The sequence below is a fragment of the Bidens hawaiensis genome, unplaced genomic scaffold (assembly GCF_021521415.1).
Source record: "Bidens hawaiensis isolate Kalapana, Puna unplaced genomic scaffold, B.hawaiensis_p1.1 tig00023712_1, whole genome shotgun sequence".
In the NCBI taxonomy this organism is placed as follows: Eukaryota; Viridiplantae; Streptophyta; class Magnoliopsida; order Asterales; family Asteraceae; genus Bidens; species Bidens hawaiensis.
The window spans coordinates 22,267-42,216 of record NW_027493727.1 but is presented as its reverse complement, the minus strand read 5'-3'; the positions used below and the strand labels follow the sequence as shown (position 1 = coordinate 42,216).

The 19,950-nt window shown below is 39.9% G+C and overlaps 1 protein-coding gene and 1 pseudogene across 2 annotated transcripts; one reads left to right on the top strand and one right to left on the bottom strand.

Moving 5' to 3' along the window:
- Nucleotides 1–2,909: 2,909 nt before the first annotated feature.
- Nucleotides 2,910–4,932, top strand: LOC143567910 (alpha carbonic anhydrase 7-like; annotated as a pseudogene). The gene is made up of 7 exons (XR_013141487.1): nt 2,910–2,997; nt 3,099–3,316; nt 3,500–3,606; nt 3,680–3,782; nt 4,237–4,404; nt 4,509–4,562; nt 4,724–4,932. The product of XR_013141487.1 is annotated as an alpha carbonic anhydrase 7-like (transcript).
- A 5,307-nt stretch (nt 4,933–10,239) lies between these two features.
- On the bottom strand, nt 10,240–12,072 carry LOC143567922 (lysM domain receptor-like kinase 4). Its single transcript, XM_077054198.1, has one exon. The coding sequence runs from the start codon at nt 12,070–12,072 to the stop codon at nt 10,240–10,242; it is 1,833 nt and encodes a 610-aa protein (XP_076910313.1).
- Nucleotides 12,073–19,950: the final 7,878 nt, after the last annotated feature.

Below are 19,950 nucleotides of genomic sequence, written 5' to 3'. Positions count from 1 at the left end.
TTCAATCCATGCTCCCAATTGAGCATAAAAACGAGAAAACATCTGTGCAAGTGTAAACAAAGAAAACCGTAAACGATAGGTCTCCCGTGTTCAACTAATGGTACCAACGGAACTGCGGAATAGGCCGAACAAAGCGGTTAATGATACACACATACAAATAAACAGCCAAGTAAACGTCCTCAACACATGGGATACTGCGCGACTAAAGTTCATAAACAAGTTTAAGACCCAAGTTTTGTATGAACACATGAACATCCCAAAGCATTTAAAATAAAAAAGGGATTAGATACGAGATAACTCACTTGATAAACGATGCGGTGATAGATATGCAAGAATCAACTCTTAAACAAGCAAAGTTAACCTATAATTAAAGATTATTGTTTTAACGATTGGTTTTAAGTCTTGATTATAAGTTAGCATAATTAATAAGTAAACTATTATATATATAATATATATTACCGGAAAAGCAGGAAGAACAAGGAGGAAGACGGAGGCAGAGAGGGGGGCGGCAGGAGGACAACGACAGAGAGCAAAAAGGGAGGAAGAGATAATAAGTGTAGTGTGTGAAGTGTTAAGAAAATACTACTATTATTTATAGAAAAACCCTAGGAGACATAATCCCTAGAAAAGGGGAAAAGATCTTAAAAAGCAAAAGATATCAAAAAGCATAAGAATCCAAAAGCAAAAGATATCAAAAGATATGGCAGCTGCAGGGGCAAGATAAAAGCTGACAGGGAACAGTAACAGGCATGGGCGGATCAGATAAAGGTACTGGTCAAGCATGGCAAAAGCAGATCTCAAAAGATAATGTCAGTCACTTTATCTGCCAACCAATGGGGTTGGTACGCATGCTGCGCCGAAAGTAACTATTCAGACATTAGATAGGTTAGGTCAACAGCACAGAAGATAAGACAACACAAAAGCATACAGGCTGGAATAAACAGAAGATACAAGGGTTAAGCGCGGGAAGGCCGCGAAGGCTGGCACAACAATCCTTAGCGCACTGCGGGAAGAATCACAAATCCTTAGCGTGCTGCGTGAAGAACAAGAATTCTAAGCGCATCGCGGGAAGAACATACATTCTTAGCGCATTGCGGGAAGAACATGCATTCTTAGCGCGCTGCGAGAAGAGTTCTCTTCACGCATCGCAGGAACAAGATGTCTTCACGCAGGCTTCCATGTAAGGAGTCTGGCGCGTGGAGCTGCAGACATCCTTAGGCGGGAAGAACCAAAGGACAAGCAAAGAGGAGGGAAACAAAGCGTAAGGGCGGGACGGCGACAAGAGGGAAAAGAAGGCGGAAAGAGAGAAGGAAGAGGCGGGAAGGAAAATATATATTATTATTAAAAGTAAAATATAAGTATAAATATTAAATAATAAAAGAGAGATCGGGTCAGAGAAACGGGTACCTGGGTCGGGTCGGATCGGGTCAGATGTCACAATAGTGACCAGGCCGGCTGTGTACTATTCCTTTTCCACCAACTGCAGGCTATGGACGTGCCCCGACAGGGGTTGGTGAGTAGGCAGCGGCTGATAGTGACTTTAAGTACTAGAGCGTGCTGCCCGTCGTACTGTTGTCAGTGAGTTGTCGTAGCTTTGGTCAGATCTTTTGTCCATACCTTGGCAGGTACAGTACAAAAGATCCTCCAGTATCGTACGGACAGGCTCATTTGGGCGGGAGTATTCCCGGCTTTGGGCGGGAGTGTTCCCGGCTTGCTCATTCCTTCTTCAGGTGACATTACTGAATTATTTGAGAGTTAGTGCCTTGTGCGTGTAGCCTTGCTGTGCGGGTAGCCTTCCCTGATGGCTAGTATCCGTAGCTGCGGGAACAGGCGGAGTACGTCGACCATTGGGAGACGTTTCCTGCGGGAGTAGCTTGCGTACTGCGCGTAAGGACGTCGCGTCTCTGAGCATGGTGTGTCCTGCGGATCCAGTTGGTCTTTGCGCAGACGTCCCTCTAAGGTGAGTCTTGCGGGTCCAACCGCGCAGACGTCCCTCTTTGAGGTGAGTCTTGCGGGTCCGACTGCGCAGACGTCTCTGTTTGAGGTGAGTCTTGCGGGTCCAACTGGGCTCTGCTGGGACCTACCTCTTCAAGTCCCACCAGTCCAATGTTCTTCTCATGAATTGTTAATAAGTGAGGTGAACTTTTGGACTTAAGCAAAGGGGTTTTGAAAAGGGTTTAGTTTTAAGGTTCTCCGCGGGGATTCTTCCCGCGGGTTTCCTAATGTCACGTGCAGAATTTCCCACTGTTCTGCTTGATCTTTGGGTATGATGCGGGTAGGTGTGTAACCTCCTCGCAAGTCGGGAGCGTTGAGTTTCACTTGTGTAGATTCTCCACGGGGTTTTGGTAGTTTTAAACATAGTGATCAATTATGTTAAACAACCAATTCCATCTTGGAGCTTCCAACAATCTGATTCTCAACGTTCCCACTATGCGGGGATGTTATATCCCTTTCTGCAAGCATGGCCCAGAAGATCCTTCTTGGTTTCAATTCCCTGCGGAGTGCTAAGTATGTGAAGGGTTTCGCCTTGACACTGTACCCGCACTCGTCTTATAGTTACTTTACTTTCAAGGTATTCCTGGCTTACTAAGTATGTGAAGGGTTTTGCCTTGACACTGTACTCGCACCTGTCTTATAGTTACTTGGTTGCCGAGGTATTCTTGGCTTCAATTCCCTGCGGGTGCTAAGTATGTGAAGGGTTTTGCCTTGACACTGTACCCGCACCCGTATTATAGTTACTTGGTTGCCAAGGTAAGGGGTATAGTCCCGCTTACTTTTGAATCTTTTTGAATCTTTTTGAAATTCGAAGAGTTGGTGAAAGGATAAGAACAGTCTAACCGTTGAAGGGACGTCAGCGTGTAAGGATAAGAACAGTCTAACCAGAAAATATTTCATACAACCAAAAAGAAATGGATAACCTAGGCTTAAGACTTTCTTCAATCGTAATTGTTCTTTTCATCATCTTGTGTGTACCTTGTGCTAAATCTTAAGAAGTTGGTGAGCTTCTATATATATAATATAATCCTCTTGAACTTAAATTTTTTTTCTTTGTTAAGTTTTATGATCTAATTAAAATACTAATGTTAATGTTGGTGTAGAGGATGAACATGAGTTCACATATGATGTGAATAGTCCCAACGGACCGAATCATTGGGGAGAGATCCATCCGGAGTGGAGCATGTGTAATCAAGGAGACTTGCAGTCTCCAATTGATCTCACACATAAACGGGTTCAAACGACTTCAAGTCTTGGAAGGCTTGATAGAGATTATAAGGCTGCCAACGCAACTCTTGTTAATAGAGGCCATGATATGATGGTGCGTACTTGCTTTTAATTTATGTGTTATAATTATGTGTTAGTTATATACATATACGACACTTGAGTGATATCGATTCATAAAACTAAAAATAAGTTTTTAAATCCGTCACTACGTAGAAATAATTATAAGTACTGATGATCTTTGATCATATATAATGACATCTATATGACTATATTATAGTTGAAATGGACCAAGGGAGCTGGACGTATTAATATTAACGGAACAAAGTATCAGCTTAACCAGCTTCACTGGCACACCCCTACCGAGCATACCATCAATGGCCGAAGGTACAATATATTATCATATTGAGTAAAGAAAAAAGTGATTATATAAATATATTAACTTTTGCTACATGAATAGATATAATCTGGAGCTGCATTTGGTTCATCAGAGTAGTGATGGAAAAATTGCTGTGGTTGGAATCGTGTACAAAATTGGTCGCCCTGATTCAATCTTATCATTGGTATGTCTATAAACCTTTCTTTTGATAATATTAAACTTTTAGTTATAGTTTTATTAATTCATTTGCCTTTTACAAAAAGCGATCGTTAATTTCATACCCACTAACATTTAAAAAGACCTTACAAGTTTAAACTACTTGCAAAGTTTGTGTCTGTGAGTCACTTTTAAATAAAGTTTTTTAACTAACTTTTTCTCTCAGCAATATAGGAAGGATTATTTGTCATTTTTTATGGACATTTTTATATCACTTTCTTTCTTTACTAAGGTGGAATCAAATAATTTTTTTAAGTTAATTAATATATTTATTATTAGTTATATATTTTTTAGAAGCTATTAAATATGAAAACTCATTACAGATTTTGTCTAATTTTTTTCCTTGTGAAAAGAACTTTTGCTAAAAAGGTTTTATGTTTGAAAGATTTTGATTCTACCCGTACTTTTATTCGATATGCTAGATGGAACCGTATTTTAAATCGCTGGCTTCTACAAAAGGAGTCGAGATGAGCGTTGGGATTATGGATCCCCGAGAAATAAAAGTTGGGAGCAGAAAATATTATCGATATATTGGATCACTTACTACTCCACCTTGCTACCAAAATGTTATTTGGACCATTGTTAAAAAGGTAAAATTGATAACTATTAATTTTATTTACTTTTACACTAGTCGATACTTAATTAGTTAATTTGGAATATTAGTTAACACAATTATTGCTTTAAAATTTGCCAGGTGAGAACGGTTTCTCGAGAACAACTCCATGCAATCCGGGAAGCTGTCCACCATGTAAGCTTCTGCATGTATATTTTGTTATACGAAATGCAATATAAAATACGATAAATATATAGACATATTGCCGTATACTGAATGTATGATGTTAAATTTAACACACCTTTCTCAAATTATTAGTATAAGTAGTGTATTAATTTTAGCTTATTCTATTTCAGGATGCGGAAGCTAACTCAAGGCCGGTTCAACCTTTAAACAACCGTTGGATAAAGCTTTATAGACCCGATGATCAATCAAATAGCTAATTGCTTCCATCAAATTTTGATAATTTATATCTCAAAGTCGAATATGATTTAATTTATTCTGTATGATTATTTGTATGCATAAATAAGATTAAATGTTACTTTGCTATTTTTACATTTACAAAATGTTTGAAACGTACGAACACTAGAAAGGAAAACTATTATGCTTAAAAATATAACACGACAATAATAAGTGGTGTTTTGAAAATCCAACCAAAACATACAGTTTTGATAGTCTAAACCTCAATTATTCATGTCGTCGGTTCAACTACTAGCTAATGGTGTTGGCACATATTATGTTCGTTTTGGGTTAACCACAAAATTGACGAAAGCATGTGCAAAGCAACAACTAAAGCCAACTCACCCCTTTTGGTCAGCCAATCAATCGACTTAATTTCTTGACTAAACTGATCGAAACTAGAAATCTTTATCAGTCTTGTTTTTAAAACGTCAACTTGCAAAAAAGAAAAAAGTAGCGAAGCTAACTAATATGCGAAGTTATCATGGGGTTGGTGACTTAGTAGTAAAGATAAAGTCTTTTAAACACTCAAATCACATAGTGATTTATAATATATTTGGATTATTAACTTAGAAGTGGTATTATTTAATTAATGTGTAGAAATATATTTTTCACATAAACATCCAATTTAGTCTTCATATTCACCTGGCCATTTGACAATTAGAAATTCAATTATACGTGATTATTGCAACAGTTTGTATCTAATAAGTCTCTAATTAAAGGCCGTTAGTTATCCTTTTCCCAAGAGAATCATATAAATGGACAACGATAAAACGACATAAAATATTTATTAAATTAAAAATTAAATTAAAGTAGTATCTTTAACCACAAAATCTCAATGATTTTATTATTTTAAATCCACTCAGGCCAGTTGCTTCCATTATTAGTTTTTACAAAACTAATGTTTGTTATAATTTTAACTCACCAGTCACTACCTATAGGTCTGATGCCAGTGTTTCATTTAGGGATTTTGATAGAGTTAAGGTTTACTATAATTTAAACAGATAGAAACTGCGTATTTACAACCGGAACTGGGGTCACAAAAACCTCCGTAGATAATCTTATTTCGCGACTACTTACGATAATCTTATTTCGCGACTACTTTGCGAACGCTGATATTTTTTGGGGTCCAAAATTAGCAGTTGTTTTTGCCATTAGGAGCAGAAATTTTGTGACTGGCTCTTTTTGCATGATTTGTGACCGCTTTTTAGCAATTATTGATTTGTGACCCTTTTTAGTAAATGAATTGTTACCGCTTTGTGATTAGAGTTAAAAAGAATCAGTGAGGAAATATTTGGTAGTGATACCGAATAACCCTACACGTGCATGCTTTTCCGCCTACATAAAAGATGGAAAAGCAATATGATTAGCAAAATTAAAGAAACCGACTCTACACATACTTCGGAAAAAAGAGAGAGCGCACTTAAAAAATACAAAACTAGAAGTCGAAAATAAAACATGATCCTTCCAAATAATAGAAGGTAATACTACGTAAATGCCTCACCCCTTGTGTGGCGGGTAAAGTTGTTGGTGCTACCCAGTAATGGGGTTCAAGCCTCAAGGAAACAAAAGTAGTTGTTCAAAAAAAAATGATATAGTACATAAATGCTTTTAAAAGATAGGAGCAAAATGTGTATTGGGTCATTGCAGTGACCCTTTGAACATCAACAAATCAGACCAGAAACTATAATAAGCCAAAAGTGCTTGTTTTGAACTAATTAAGAATACAACTATACATTTCATGGAGATTCTTATCATTTAATCAACCAAGAAATACTGCATTAAGTGAAATATAAAACATTTACCTCTTGTCATTTCATCGACCAAGAAACAATGTTAAACTACAAAGGCTATATGTAGTGGGCGCCGGTTTGGAGCGATATTGGGCGACAAAGGGCGCAAACACCGCCCCTCTGGGCGATATTTGGGCGATTTGGGGCGGGGGCGGGGTTAGTTAGCCGCCGGCGAGATTGAATAAATAATGATATAATAATAATAATGTTACCGTTGGGGGGTAACGGCTATATATAAAAAAAAATTAATCTAAAAAATTAATATAAATATCAAACCAATTAAACCATTTTCACCCTATCATACACAACCCCAAACATAAAAATACCAATCATTTTTATACTTCTTCAAACCCAATGAGTTCCCGGATTCCACGAACTCTGCCGAGATTTGGGATCAATTAATCAACGAGAGTCGAAGAATTCATCAGATTCATCGACAAGTGACGGAAGAGCATTTAGAGGTCACGAACGCGGTTCGGGCCGCCGCCAATAACATGGTGTCCGGCTTTGCTCCATCTACGGCACCACGTAGACGGTCATATATCCTTCGGGATCGTATGCAAGCGAACACTCGTTTAATGAAGGACTACTTCGACAACACACCTACATTTAACGACGCTATGTTTCGACGTCGTTTTCGGATGTCCAAGCGTTTATTTTTGCGCATCGTTGGAGATATGGAGCGGGAGTATGAGTATTTTCAACAGAAACCCGACGCAAGAGAATATTTAGGATTCTCCGTCATCCAAAAGTGTACTTCGGCTCTACGCATCCTCGCATATGACAATACGACCGATATCAATGACAAGTATTTAAAGATGGCTGAGAAAACAACGAGAGATGCGTTGGAGAATTTTTGCATCGGTAATATTTAAATTGTTTGTATTAACTATTGTTTTTAATATAAATATTGTTTAATAATTTATTTGTATAGGGATAATACAATTATACTCTCGTCGTTATCTGAGGATTCCTACTTCAAACGACCTGACTCGCATATATGATGTACACGAAAGCAAACATTCTTTTCCAGACATGATCGGGAGTATAGATTGCATGCATTGGGAGTGGGCCAACTGTCCAACCGCATGGCGAGGTCAATACACTCGTGGTAACCATGGAGTTCCAACGGTTAGTCTTCAAGCCATTTGTTCACACGACCTCTGGATTTGGTCAGCCTACTTCGGCTCAGTCGTGTCCAACAACGACATAAACGTTCTCAACGCGTCACCCGTGTTAGAGTCTTACATCAGCCGTAGCATGCCGGTCTTACCGTTTTATGCCAACGATACCTTCTACGTCACGGATACTATTTGGGAGATGGGATATATCCAAAGTACTCGATTATCGTCAAGACGTTTCAAGACCCTATCGAAGAAAAAAGAGATTATTTTAAGAAGAAGCAAGAGTCCGCGAGAAAAGATATCGAGAGGTGTTTCGGGGTTCTAAAAAAACATTGGCATTATGTGAAAAACCCTTGTCGTGTATGGACGTTGACAAAAATGAGTGATGCCATGTATACGTGTATCTATTGCATAATATGATTTTAGAAGACGAGGGAAAAGCAATATGTCAACACTATATACCAGGAAGTGTTCCAGAACAGTTCCCTGAACCAACCCAAGACCAACGAACGTATAACATTCACCAGCTCACATCAAGTGATATACATAACCAACTGAAAACGGATTTGGTTCAACACGTGTGGGATAATCGTCTCGTTGAGGAGGACGAAGACGAGGACGAGGACGAAGACGAGGAAGAAGACGAGGAGGAGGACGATGACGAGGACGGGGACGAAGACGAATAGATTAGTTTTTTTATTTGTATTTTTATATGTATTTTGTTGTGGTGTGTTTTTTTATTATAATTTATTTTTATTATTCGTGTATTTTTTTTTTTAGTTTTATGTATTTTTTTGTATTTATTTTTTAATTTTAATATATTTTTATTTAATTATTTAAATAAATTGGTTTTTATTTAATTAGTTTAATTATAAAAAGAAAATAATAAAAAACACACTGTTGGCCCAACTTGTAGCCCCTGCACCATTACACCCCAAAAATAAATTTCCACTCCATCCTGACTGGACGCCACTTGTCACAATTCGTCTCCAATTGTAGCTCCTCTACTACACATGGCCTAAGTACTACTACCAAGTACTAAGTAAGGGTCTTACTATATTGTTGTAAATATGTTTAGGGTGAAAATTATAATATATTGTATATTTATAGTTTACCAAAAGTTGTGTCGTTTAGCATGCTTTTAAACTATAACTAGGTAATACCAGCAGCGTTGCGGCGGCGGGTTGGTATCGGCTAATTAGTTTATTACGTCACCGATACCAAAACAAATATATAAATCTATAAACGCTCAAAAATCTATATGCGTACAAACTTTTGATCGAAAGAATACGAATTTGGTTGGTATCGGTTAGGTTCATTGCGTATTGACACTAAACCCATAAAAGATCGTAAAAGGAACACATAAAAATGGAAGGACAACAAAAATCGGTAAACCTAGGCATTGGTTAAATTCGGGCGTGCGATAGCTAGTGATGCGAATTCGATTGGTATTAGTTGGGTTCATTACAACACGGACAGTCGGACACTAAACCCAAAATATGAATTCGTTATATAATATATTTTAAAAAAACATATTTTAAACAAAAAGGAATTCAAATAAAGTATTCTAAAAAAGCCGTTTGTAACGTAAATGCTGAAAATTTGTAGTAGTTGTAAAAATATTTAAAAAAAACAAAGAGATTGGCATGTAAAGGTCTCGAACTTGAACAAGTCACCGAAATTAAATAAATACATTGAAACTAACAAAGCAAGCTTACCACACAATGATAATGGTTTTTTAACCCATAAATAAATCTTATATATTAGCAACACATAACATATATTGTGGCACCAACACTTGATCTTTATATATATATATATAAATATGCCGTATATTTTCACAAATTGTTGCATATAAATAAATAACTACAGCTAACTTGAAATCAACGAGTAAAAAATCTCTGAATTGACTTTTGTAAACTAATTAAACCGTGTTTAATTTAAATAGTGAAATCATTTAAATATTGTATATATTAAACGGGTATTAAACACGATTGATGTTAGGATATGCACACACACGAAATTGAAACAAACACGAAAGCAAATAAACGGCGTGGTTTGGAGTAGATTAACCTACATGCTGCAACCAGGGTAATGCTTTTATTACATTGTCTCACTAGCTCGTAGGATAATTCTTTTATTGTGCTGGTTCACTTGTGATGAATTACAAAGTGCAATATTACAGTAGGGTTTTCAACTTGTTTCCCAGGAATGCAAATAACGGCTAATTAATACAAAACTAGTGTCTTCGGTTTAATTAATTTGTCACTTTAATTTATCTTCTAGTCGCCCCAAATCAAGGCTCCACTAAACCCAACAATTGATAGATATTTATGTTAAACAAAATACCAAATATTAATGTGAGAAAATTTAGAACTATTGACACAAAACCTAAGATTGTGAAATATATATATTGAATATTGTGTACAAATTAACTTTTACTTGTATTATACAAGGCAAAAGCACCCTTAGATTCATGTTTCCTACCCTTGAAAATCATACCATTCTAGCAAGAACTTTGAGGATATCTTCCATGGATGGTCTATGCAAAGGATCATTTTCCACACAAGCTTTAGCCAACACTCCTAAACACAAAGCCTCAGCCAAACGGTAGTCCTCCTTCAAACAAGGGTCCATAAAATTCTTCAAATTCTCAAAATACCCTCCTTCAGCACCCTCTCCTCCCAAAAAAGCGATTGATTCGCGTAATGATGTTCTATCGATCGCCACTTTCCCCGATAATATTTCAAGCAAAACCATTCCAAATTCCCATATATTTTCTTTCTCTAATGTTTTCAAAACATCGAACTTCTCATACTCCGATCCTAGGATCATGGTTGATGATCCCATGATTCCAGGATTCAAATTTCGCGATAAAACAGCCAGTTTTGCCCTCCATTTCGACGTTACAAAAATATTTTCACTACATAGTCCTTTTTGCATATATGGAGGGACTATGCAGTAATGCAAATAATGCAACCCCATTGCGACATCAAACGCTATCTGAGTTCTTTGTTGCCAGTTCAAACTAGAAGAGTTAATCAAACAATCCCTTAAACTCTTGTTTACCGGGTGCTCTAGTACGATATATGACCATGATGACTCGTTGTAACATACCCCGAGTAGTTTCAATATGTTGACATGGTTAACCTTTGAATGTAGATCAATTACATGGCGTATTTCGGAGAATTCAATCTCTTTGATCAGCACTTGCATATCATCAAACCACCCTCTATAAGTATTTTCACTCACTTTACAATCAACACTAAAATCTTTTGTGATGCTTCTAATTTCCTCAATAGAGAAGTTATACAAAGAGTACTTTATGCTAGCAAGGAGATCCGGTGACAAACATGAGCTCGGCGAGCTTCTTGTGGCCGGGCTTGGTCTTGACCTTGGGGAACTAGCTGGAGGTGTTGAAAACGACGTAAAAGAGCTTCTACGGGTGGATGGTATGATAAAAACGTCGCGCTTGCATTTATTTAACACGTTTAGATATAAACCAGTGACAATTAATATCACAAGCACCAAACTAAACCCGATGACCGAAACAACAATGTACACTTTCTTTAATTTCATGGATTTAGCATTTCCTTCAACAGGTTTTGTTGGAAGAAATTCTGGTGCTGGCGGTTGAAGATTCGACACGATAAAAGTAATTGATTTTGAACGCAATGGTACCAAAATGGTTGTTTCTGGATAAACAGTTGTATCAGGTTGTAGATTATTAACTGCCAAAATATCACTTTTAGAAATACCAAACTTTGCACTTATTATATCTACAGAATCTCCTGAAACCAAAGGATATGTAACCAATAACTTGTACTCATTATTAGGGCAAGCACATTTTAAAGCCACATCAAGAACAAAACCAACCTTAACAACTTCTTGATTCCGATTTTCCTCGAGAATTGTAACCGCTTTCACCAATCCTTCGTAGATCCCACAAGCAGTCTCTGAAACTGACGTGTTATCCGTGATCATGTAGTTGACTCTAGTTTGAAAAAACTCGCCCGAACAAGAACAATTAATGGGAACAAATACTTCTCTACCTATAAACAGACTTTCTGAAGATGAATGAATACCGTTTAGTTGAAATAACGCGTCGGGTGGCAAATTAAACAGCGTGGAGATTGCAGAGATGTTTGGAAAACGTTCGCTTGCTCGGTAAATCAAGAAAGTCTGGCATGAAAACGTGTTGTTACCGCAAGTGTACCTTGTGCCCGGAGCATTACCAGCCTTTCTGCAAGATGTTGGATCGTAGAATGCTTGCCCGCGGCTAGAGTAGATCGAGCTCACAAAAATGAATAACCAAATATGAATCATCATGTTAATAATTGCTATGGAACATTTCATATTCTTTCCAACAAATAGCAAAGTAATTAAGCTAGAGTGTATTAAGAAGTGATGAATGATGTAATTAACAGACAATTTATTTATTTATTAACAAAATAGTTTAGTTGGAAATAATAAATTAATTACTAGACTGATTTTGATTGAAAGCAGCATCAAGAGCTAGCCGGCCGATGAAGTAGTCTCCAATATATGTGTACAGTTATAGTTTGAAAATATATGTTTGTAGTTTAGCTGTGAGGATATCTTTGACAAAATTGAAACACATGCACTTTCAAGTTTCTACATATGAAATCTATGAGTAATACAAATTCTGATGATCAATTGCGAAAACTTATTATTATTATTTTCTTCCGTTGGTTATAAGTTACTAGTGGGATTTTTACTGGGAGCGGTTGTTGTTGTTTTGTTGGTTATCAAATAGGGATAGAAATTATTTTAAAAAAATAAAAACTTTTTTAGTAGTTAAATGATATGGATAATTGGACATGTCATATGTGATCCTTCTAGTGTAACATCCATTGCATTGCTATTTCTGTTTCTGTCTAGTGAGTTTGTTAGGCATCATATAAATTTCGAAGAGTCACGAGGGATTATATATATGGTTTCACACACGAATAAATCCGCCAATGGAAGTGGGTGTAAAAATTGGTAGTGTGTACAGCTTATTCACGAATCAGTAGACGTCTAGCTTTATTATCTATGGACAAGATCGTCGATGGATAGTCAAACGTTTGATTACCAACAACTTATGTCGTCGGACAACAATGCATATCACCAGTTTTCTATTGTGAGTTTGACAATTCAAAAAAATTAATGTAGCATATATATGATATATTGTTATTGTTACTATTAGTACATATGAGGTGATATTCGACATACAACGAATCCTAAAATTTTTATTATAAAAGAAATATGTCATATTGTTTCATAATTAAAAAAAATAGTGTTATTAAATATACCCTTCTCACAAACACTGTGAAAAAGATAAAAAAGTAACTCAACAAAAATACGTAAATTAAAAACTGAAACTTCATAAAATACTAACCAAGTTTGTATTCTATTCTACAAAAATAACTTAACATTGTCTTTTTTTTTTTTATCAAAGGTCACTTAGGTTTGATTTACTCTTCTAGTTTTACGTAATTATCAGGTTATGAGTTAACAGGTCATATATATTGGTTTTATTCTGATGCCAATATGGCAATTACGTGGAAATTATATGTCCTTTCAAAAGAAAAGTAAATTTAATTAAGATTGATTTTAAAATCAAACCTCCATTAATAGTGAGCCTCCCTGTCTCCCCCTTCAAAACCTAGACCGATTCAATATAAACTAAAAAAACAAAAAAGTTATTCTAATGATATTATTTTCCAATCATATATAAATAAGCTGTTTATAAAATGAAAGAAAACTATTAGACCAACTCAATCATCAAACGCCTTCTTTCTAAGATATTACCAACCTGTACAGTCGCATCCGACCTTTAGTTAGTGATCGACCAATAATTTAAAATATGTTAAATTATAATTTATAAAATCATTGAGATTTGTGATTAATTAAAACTTAAGTATTAATTGTAATTAATATGTATTTTGTGTCGTTTATCGTTGTCCATTTAAGTGATTCTCTTAGAAAAAGGACAACTAAAGGCCCTTTAGAAACATATTAGATACAAGTTTTTGCAATGATCCTTTGTGATTAAATTAATAATTGTCAAATGGCCAGACAAATATGAAGACTAAATTGGATGCGTATGCCAAAAAAATATAATTTTCACATTAAATAATACAATTAGCAAAATATGCAAATATTTTATCATACTGAATGTTTATTTAAACATAATTGTACGTACGGGGTTTCCTCACTAGATAGTTACACATTTCAAACATTTTTTTAAACACAAAATAAGCAAAGTGACTTACAAAATCATTATTAATGCATACAAATGAATTCAATCATTTACGACGTTGAGCTATAAATTAATAGAAAAGAAATGGTGTAAATGATTAGTTATTTGGTTGATCATCCGGTCTATAAAGTTTTATCAAACGGTTATTTAATGGTTGAACCGGCCTTGATTAGATACTGCATCATGTAGCATAATAAGCTATATAATTAATTAGTACACCACTTATGTATTTATTTTGCATGTAACTGTAAGTTAACATCGATACATATTCTATAAAATTTTATCTTTATCATAGTTTACAAGCCTTTCATTTAGAAGTGTGCATCGTTGGACGGCTAAAACCATATGTTTGCCTCTATATATTGTTCACGGCTATTTTGAAATAGAACAACCACAAGTTCACGGTTACTGCTATTTTGAGATAAACTTATGGTTTTCAACTTGTTTCGGACTAACCCTATTACATCATGGACAAGTAAAACCATAAGCTTATCTTTATTAAATGAAAGGCTTATAAAATATGATAAAGATAAAAGTTTGAGTCCCAGATTATGGATTTATAGGAGCTCACCAACTTCTTGAGATATAGAACTATAAAAGGATTAATCAAATTTGTTTGCCTTTCAAAAAAAAAAACAAGAAGGTAAACAAAAGATTATGAAAAGAACAATCAAGAATATTGAAGGAAATCTTAAGCCTTAAGTATTCATTTCTTTTTGGTTAGTACAAGTTTTTGACTATTGTATTTGCCTATTTGGTATGTAGATAGAAAGAAGAAGTGAAGAAACACTAACCGGACCCCGGGCAGATTACTGGTAACCTGGGGGTTAGATAGATGTTTCCCACGAGGGGTTAGACCCTTGGAAGATGGTTCTTCTGATAACCTGCAAAACAGACACCGTGAGCTCGTCACTGAGAAGGGGGGGATTCCTCCTTGTGACCACCCTCCGGCGTGAGAATCAGACTAGATTGCTCTTTAAATATAAAAGTATATTAAGAGATTGCTAGAGCAGATATCAGGTATATTATGATGATAATGTGATAATGTAATGTTGAGATGATCATACCATTTGGGGTATTTATAGCCGAAGGTAGGTTTCCAAGGAGGTATGGCCGGCTGCTACAGTGTTCCTGTTCATCAACAGTAGCCTACGCACGTGCCCTGTTGGTAGTTGGTGGGTAGGCAGCGGCTGATAGTGACCAGGCCTGCTGTGTACTATTCCCTTTCCACCAACTGCCGGCTACGCACGTGGTATGACAGTAGTTGGTGAGTAGGCAGCGGCTAATAGTGATACAGTACAGGAGCATGCTGCTCGCCATACTGTATCAGTGAGCTGTCGTATCTCTGATCAGATCTTTCGCCCATACCTCGTCAGGTACAGTAAAAGATCCTTCAGTATACGGACTGGCTTATTTGGGCGGGAGTATTCCCCCTCCCGCCTCTGTGCGGGATTGCTCCCGGCTTGGCTCATTCCTTCAGGTGACACTGAATGATCGAGAGCTAAGTGCCTTGTGCGTGTAGCCATGCTGCGCGGGTGGCCTTCCCTAATGGCTTGTATCCGAGGCTGCGGGGACAGGCGGAGTCCTTCACCATTGGGAGGCATTTCCTGCGGGACCAGCTTGCGTACTGCGCGTAAGGACGTCACGTCTCTGAGCATGGTTGGTTCTGCGGATCCAGTTGGTCTCTGCGCAGACTTCCCTGTTTAAGGTGAGTCTTGCGGGTCCAACTGGGCTCTGCTGGGACCTACCTCTTCAAGTCCCCCCAGTCCAATGTTCTTCTCATGAGTGTTTAATAAAGTGAGGTGAACTTTTGGACTTGAGCAAAGGGTTTTGAAAAGGGTTTTGTAAGGTTTTCCATGGGGATTCTTTCCGCGGAAGTCCTTGTCACTTGCAGAAATGCCCGAGTTTCCTGCTTGGTCTTTGGGTATGATGCGGGTAGGTCTGTAACCTCCTCGCAAGTCAGGAGCATTGAGTCCCAGTTGTATGGATTTTCCATGAGGTTTTGGTAGTTTTGAACATAGTGATCAATTATGTTAAGACCACCAATTCCATCATGGAGCTTCAAACAACATAGTTCTCGACGTTCCCGCTATGCGGGGATGTTATTTTCGTTTCCGCAAGCATTGCCCAGAAGATCCTTCTTGGTTTCAATTCCCAGCGGAGCGCTAGGTATGTGAAGGGTTTTGCCTTAACACTGTACATGCGCTCGTCTTACGGTTACTTTACTTCCAAGGTATTCCTGGCGTCAATTCCCTGCGGGTGCTAGGTATGTGAAGGGTTTTGCCTGAACACTGTACCCGCAGCCGTCTTATAGTTACTTGGTTGCCGAGGTACTTGGCTTCAATTCTCTGCGGGTGCTCGGTATGTGAAGGGTTTTGCCTTTACACTGTACCCGCATCCGTCTTACGGTTACTTGTTTGCCAAGGTTTATTTGGCTTCAATTCCCTGCTAGGTATGTGAAGGGTTTTGCCTTTACACTGTACCCGCATCCGTCTTACGGTTACTTGTTTGCCAAGGTTTATTTGGCTTCAATTCCCTGCGGGTGCTAGGTATGTGAAGGGTTTTGCCTTTACACTGTACCCGCATCCGTCTTACGGTTACTTGTTTGCCAAGGTGTAAAGGGGTATTTTCCCGCTTACTTTTTAATATTTTCGAATTTTGAATTTTGAAATTCGAAGAGTTGGTGAAAAGATCAGAACAGTCCAAACCTCTGAAACGTCGTGCGACGGTTTCTTCTGACTGTGTCAGGACGTGCAGGAAGTTATGGTGACGTGACAGAACATGGTCATTCCAGTCGCTTTTTCAGGCGCGTGGGCGCGATTTTTCGGGCGCGTGGCCGCGAAATTACTGGCACACGTCCTTTCAACAGCTGTTGCCAGCTTGCTTTTTGCCACGTGTCATAGTTTCATTGCACATTCGATTTCTCTCTCCCCCGCATTAAATTCACCGCATTAATTGCGATTACTATATAAAGGGGGAGAGGGTTATTTGCAATTCACACTTTTCACTCTTCTCTTCATCTTTAAGGCGATTTCCGGCGAATACTCCTTTATTCAATCGAGCATTCTCTCGAAATCGTTCTCTTCTTTCTCTGCAAGATGTCTTCTCGTGATGCTGAAGCTATAGCTGACGACAGGGGTACTGCTGGCGAGTGCCAGTGTGCTCTGCCCGGCGATCAGTACCGGTATGTTGTCAGGAAGTTCATGCTCGATCATCTCGAGCCTGAGTTTCCTGAATCCCACCAGACCGTGTATGATGCCCCCAGAGGCAAGATCGGGGTTTATGCTGCATTTTTTGTCTATGGGAATCTTAGATTCCCGTTGACAAAATTTGTTTACCGTGTCCTTGAGAGGCACGGTGTTCATTTGACCGAGCTGCACCCCATGGCGATCGCCAAGATTCGCCATTTTGAGTGGGTGTGCCGGATTTTGGGCATCGAACCCCATGTGGACCGCCTGATGACCTTCTATACCTGGAGGTGCATCCAGGGGTGGTACACCCTGACGACCCGCATTAAGGGTCTGAAGATTTGCGACACCGAGCGCAGTCTTCGTGCGTGGAAGCAGGAATTCTTCTACATTTCTGCCCGCGCCATCCCCCTTGCCATGAAGTTTAAAAATGGCCAAGCGATACCGAGCCTTCACGCCCCCAACTACCAGGAGGCGGAATGGTTTTCGAAGATATCCCGGATCCAATCTCCGGTTTACCGGTTTGCGGAATCCGGGATGGTTATGTTAGGGATGAGCCGGGTGTGGAAAGATGCGTCTCAGGTTCCCATCCTTCTCGAATACGGTTTGAACTCTATTCCCTATGGTATGTCTTGTCTTTCTTTTTGATACAAGTTTGTCTTCTAACTGTTTCTTTTCTTTCAGAGGGAAATAATTTGGAGTCGCTTCTGTTCCCGCGGGAAACCGACGGTCCCGCGCGGATGGGTACTCGTGCTCTGGACGAGGGCGAGTTGCCCATCCTGGAGCAAACGGCGGATCGTTTTGTGGAGGTCTATCCGCTGGGCCACGAGATCCTGAGCCACCGGCGGCCAGGTAAGGCGATATTCTTTCCTCAATCTCTCAATGCTGTACCCGCTGTTGGAATTCTTGACCTGTCTTCTTCTGAGGAATCCTCAGATGCTCCTCCATTGGTGCGGAAGAAGAAAGCTGCTGCCGGCGGGAAAGGGAAGGAGAAGGCCTCCACGGCTGGTCCGGTGGTTCTATCTGACTCGGAGTCAGATAGTGAAGAGGTGGCGGGGAAGCCCGGTGGTGAGAAGACCACTGTTCCGGAGGCTACGACCGTTACCTCCGGAGAACCAACGAAGACGACGGTGACCGGTACCAAGAGGCCGGCTCCATCGGGTTCCTCCCCGCCCGTCCGTACGTTCAGGGTCAAGAAAACCCGTAAGTACAATCATAATGTCTTTGCAGATTTATTACTTCTTAAATTTAACACTTTCTTCTTTGTGCAGGCGTGGATGTTGACGCATTCCGGGGTGAAGCGCAGGGGAGTACCTCCCCGCCAATGACGGTAGGCTCGGTCAGCCTTCCTGAGGCGTCGACCCAGGCGCCAGCGCCCGCATCCGCTGGTCCAGTTGCTCGTTCCTTTGAGCCAACTGTTCCGGCCGAGATGACGTCACCGCCGGCCGTGAGTGCGATTTTTACAGCATCCTTCACGGAGCCGGCGGTTACTGCTGCTGCTGAGGAGGCGGCGACCGCGGCGGCGACCACAACGGCGACCACGGCGGCTGCCACCATGCCCGCGCCACCGGCACCTACGGCCGTACCATCAGGTACGCGCAGGGCTTCCCGCCGATCTTTGCCCCCTTCCCGTCTGCCTGACCTGTTGGATGGATTTCCTTTAGGTTCAGGTGATGGGTTTGGCGGCTATCGGCCTGTCATTGACCCTACAGGTGTGTAGGGTTCCTTTCTTTTTCCCTTATGTTTTTTATCATCTTTTCCTTACTGCCTTTGTTTCTTTTGCAGTGTCGGATTCCAATGAAGTGTATGTTCCGCGATGGAACATACGCCGAGGAACAACCCTTCGTACCCCTGTGGAGTGCGTGGACTGGGCTCGCCACGCTGCTCCTCATGGTGCGTTGGGGGAAGCCATGGCTAGCTACCAGGAGGGTAGGCTAACCAATGAGCTTCGGGTTCTCCAAGCCCGGATGCAGCCGCGCGTCGAGCTGCTTTGTCGTGAAAACGACAAGTTGAAAGCAGCTCGCGCCAAGGACGTATCTGAGGCGCGTGCTCTTCGGGAGGAGAACCAACAGCTGGCGGCAGCTGCCGCCGACAAGGAGAAGGCCTTCAAGGCCCTCGAGGTTGAAGTTCAGGCGCGACTCGAGGCCCGCTCCAAGGCTGCCCAAGCTGTGAATGAACAGCTTCGGCTGGCCAGGGAGACTGCGCGAAACGCAACCGAGAGGGCTGCCAAGGCTGAAGCCGTTGCTGAGCCTTTGCGTGTGGAGAATGAGGAGCTCAAGGCCAAATTAGAGGCTCTCCAACGCGCTCATGATGCCTTGGCAATGGAAGATGCCAAGAAACTCCAGGAAATCTTGGACCAAAGAGGGGTGCTTGACCACACCGAGCGGAAGCTTAAGGGCGTCGAAGAGGCTGCCGCAAAGGAAGTTTTACTTGCCAACCTTAACAAGAGCGAAGCCGAACGCGCCCATAACGAAGCTCAAGCTGCCCTCCAATGGCTTCTTCGAGAAGCGTTGCCTCAGGTATGTTTAGCTTTATCTTCTCGCTTTTCTTTTGTAAGAAAAGGTTCTAATACTTGTATTTTTTCTTTGTAGGTTGTGCGTCGGGTCTTTTCAGAGACCTCTTACGATGATGCTATGACCGCAGCCCTCAACGCTTCTCATGAGGATGGGGAAAAGGCCGGCTTCCTGCTTGGTCTAGGGTTTGTTGAGAAAGGCGTCCCGCCTTCCAACTTCCCTTTGTTCGATGTGGATACCG